Source organism: Lolium rigidum, chromosome 3 (genome assembly GCF_022539505.1).
Source record: "Lolium rigidum isolate FL_2022 chromosome 3, APGP_CSIRO_Lrig_0.1, whole genome shotgun sequence".
NCBI lineage: Eukaryota > Viridiplantae > Streptophyta > Magnoliopsida > Poales > Poaceae > Lolium > Lolium rigidum.
In genome coordinates this window covers 374,252,492-374,254,733 of record NC_061510.1, presented here as the reverse complement: position 1 = coordinate 374,254,733, position 2,242 = coordinate 374,252,492, and the positions used below count along the sequence as shown (strand labels likewise).

General features: G+C 53.9%; 1 protein-coding gene across 1 annotated transcript; it reads right to left on the bottom strand.

Annotated features, from left to right (window-relative positions):
- On the bottom strand, nucleotides 1–954 carry LOC124700561 (protein MARD1-like). Its single transcript, XM_047232664.1, has 2 exons — nucleotides 867–954; nucleotides 1–755 (listed from the first exon to the last, which is right to left on the bottom strand). Exon 2 carries the CDS (start codon nucleotides 730–732, stop codon nucleotides 49–51), a length of 684 nt encoding a protein of 227 aa, XP_047088620.1. The 5' UTR covers nucleotides 733–755; nucleotides 867–954; the 3' UTR covers nucleotides 1–48.
- Between the last annotated feature and the right edge of the window lie 1,288 nt (nucleotides 955–2,242).

Here is a 2,242-nt window from a genome sequence, read left to right as displayed (position 1 = left end):
TACTTTACCGACCGAAGCAAAAGCATGGATCATCAAGTATGGATGGCATCATAGGCTCAAGAAGCCTCTGTCTCCACGAGTCGGCGCCGGCGGCATGTTCGCTATCTGGCGCGGCGAGGTCTCGCGGTGGTCGTCCTCCACGACGCGATCGCCGAAGATGTGCACCGTCCTCGGGTTGGGCCCGCGGGAGATGACGCAGGTGTAGTCCTCGGACGACGGCTCCATCTCCACCTCGTCCGGCGCGGGCGCGGCCTCCTCCTTGTGCGCCGCGCGGCCGCCGGCGCGCAGCGGCAGCCAGGAGCTCTTGTTCTTGACCCCGAACTCGACGCGGCGGTCGAGGGAGCAGGACCGCACCAGGGCCGGCGCCTGCGCCTTGACGCGGCCCGCGAGGATGCTCCGCCTCCGCTCCCGGCCGTCGTGGGCGCAGTCGAGCGCGTCGGCGAGCCCGTGCGGGCCCGCGCACCCGTCGCACCAGGGCCGGCGCTTGCTGATGCTGCCGCCGTCGGCGGCGGGCGAGGCGAAGGATGCGGAGGCGTCGAGCACGGAGGTCGGGCTCATGGAGTAGGAGTCGCGCTGGGGACTCCCGGCCGTGGCGCAGCTGCCGGCGGGGAGGGACGCCGAGTGCAGCAGCCTCGGCGCCGGCGGGGGCGGGTCGCCGGCGTGCTGCGCGCCGTTCGTCGATCTGGACCTCCTCCTCAGGATCATCTCCTGGACCTTGGACCTCAGAAACATCTCAAGAAGGAAGCTTTGCTCTTCTGCACGCACACAGAAGAGAATAATTCAGTCCCTGAATCTCGGGAAGAACCACCGATCGACCAGCTCCAAGAACAGAGCAAGAAACAAGGGAATTGCTGTTCAATTATTACCTACGGTTCGCTCTTGAGTGTGAGGGCACACCACTGGGCACAAACCGCCGGGCGAGAAGAAGACGAAGGAGGGAGGAGAGGGGTGTGGGAGAGGGCAACGGGGGGCGGGTGGTGATCTTAAAGAAGGGCTCCCAGTCCCAGCTGCTCTCTCGGGTGATGTCACTGTGTGCTCGCCTCCAAAACCGCACGTCCTTATCGTCAGTTTTACTTATCAAATTTCTTATTTTTCCCGATCGTTTTCGGTTTTCACTGGCCACGGCGTCGGGTTCTGTAATTTGGGCGTGTGTGTGTGATGACGAACCGTGCCAGATTAACGCTATGCAGATTCCATCGGCCGAGCGCTAGGGTGCTGAATGGCAGGTGGATTTGCTGTCGACCTATGGGAGGTGCACCGGCGTCCGGCCAATTCGCCGGTGCCCGGTCGCCAAGATTCAATTATTGATCCCCTTCAATCGTACTATAAACAAGATTCAACAGAAATCTGAAAATATAAGATCAGATGATTGGTCCATTTCCTTTCTTTTGCGAGAACATCCATCACTAGTACAAAATAAGCCTTCACACACATGCTGAAATGATCCGCGCACGCGATAAATATTACCATCACAATGCAAGGGTGCCCAATGCGTCTCTACAGCGCACACGGTTTCCGGGAATCGTGTGTGATGGGTAAACTTTCGCAAACGATTTTGATCCGTTCAGCGGTCTACGAATATGAGGGGCCTTCGCAGAGACTTCGTAATTTTCTCCCACAAAATTCCCGAAACAATTTCGTAAAATTCTCAAACTATTTTGATCGCTTCAGAACATTCGAAAGATACCAGAACACTTATGATACTGTTTCTCTCTCATATTTAGTGTCACTTCAATTCCGATGTGCCTCCGGAACCATTTCGATAATACCGAAATGATTACTCCACCAAAACTATTTCGATGTCGCCGGAAATATGCCGGAAATATTCCAGACATTCTCTCAACCACATACCATATATAATAAATGCGTCAAGTACTATTCAGACCGGAGACCATTTAGCGCGTGAGCCAAGCAGGTTCGATTACTCACAGTCATGACTCCAAAACTCTTTCTGATCAATAAATAATAGCGGGATCGTGACATCCATATGCGCTCCCATGTGTGCACGGGTAACCTTCATGATATCTTTAGTATCAATCCCATTGCTTCGCGATATTATGAATATCCGACTTTCTGTATCTTTGTGATTCAACTCTTGATCACTATACCCGTTAACCTCGATCCGGTTTCATTCCCTTTCTCGTATCGTATTAAGATGTCCTTGTAATTCACATTACAAAAGTGTCTTGCCATACTATTTGATGACATCGTAATATCGAGATAGGACATGCTTATATCTTCC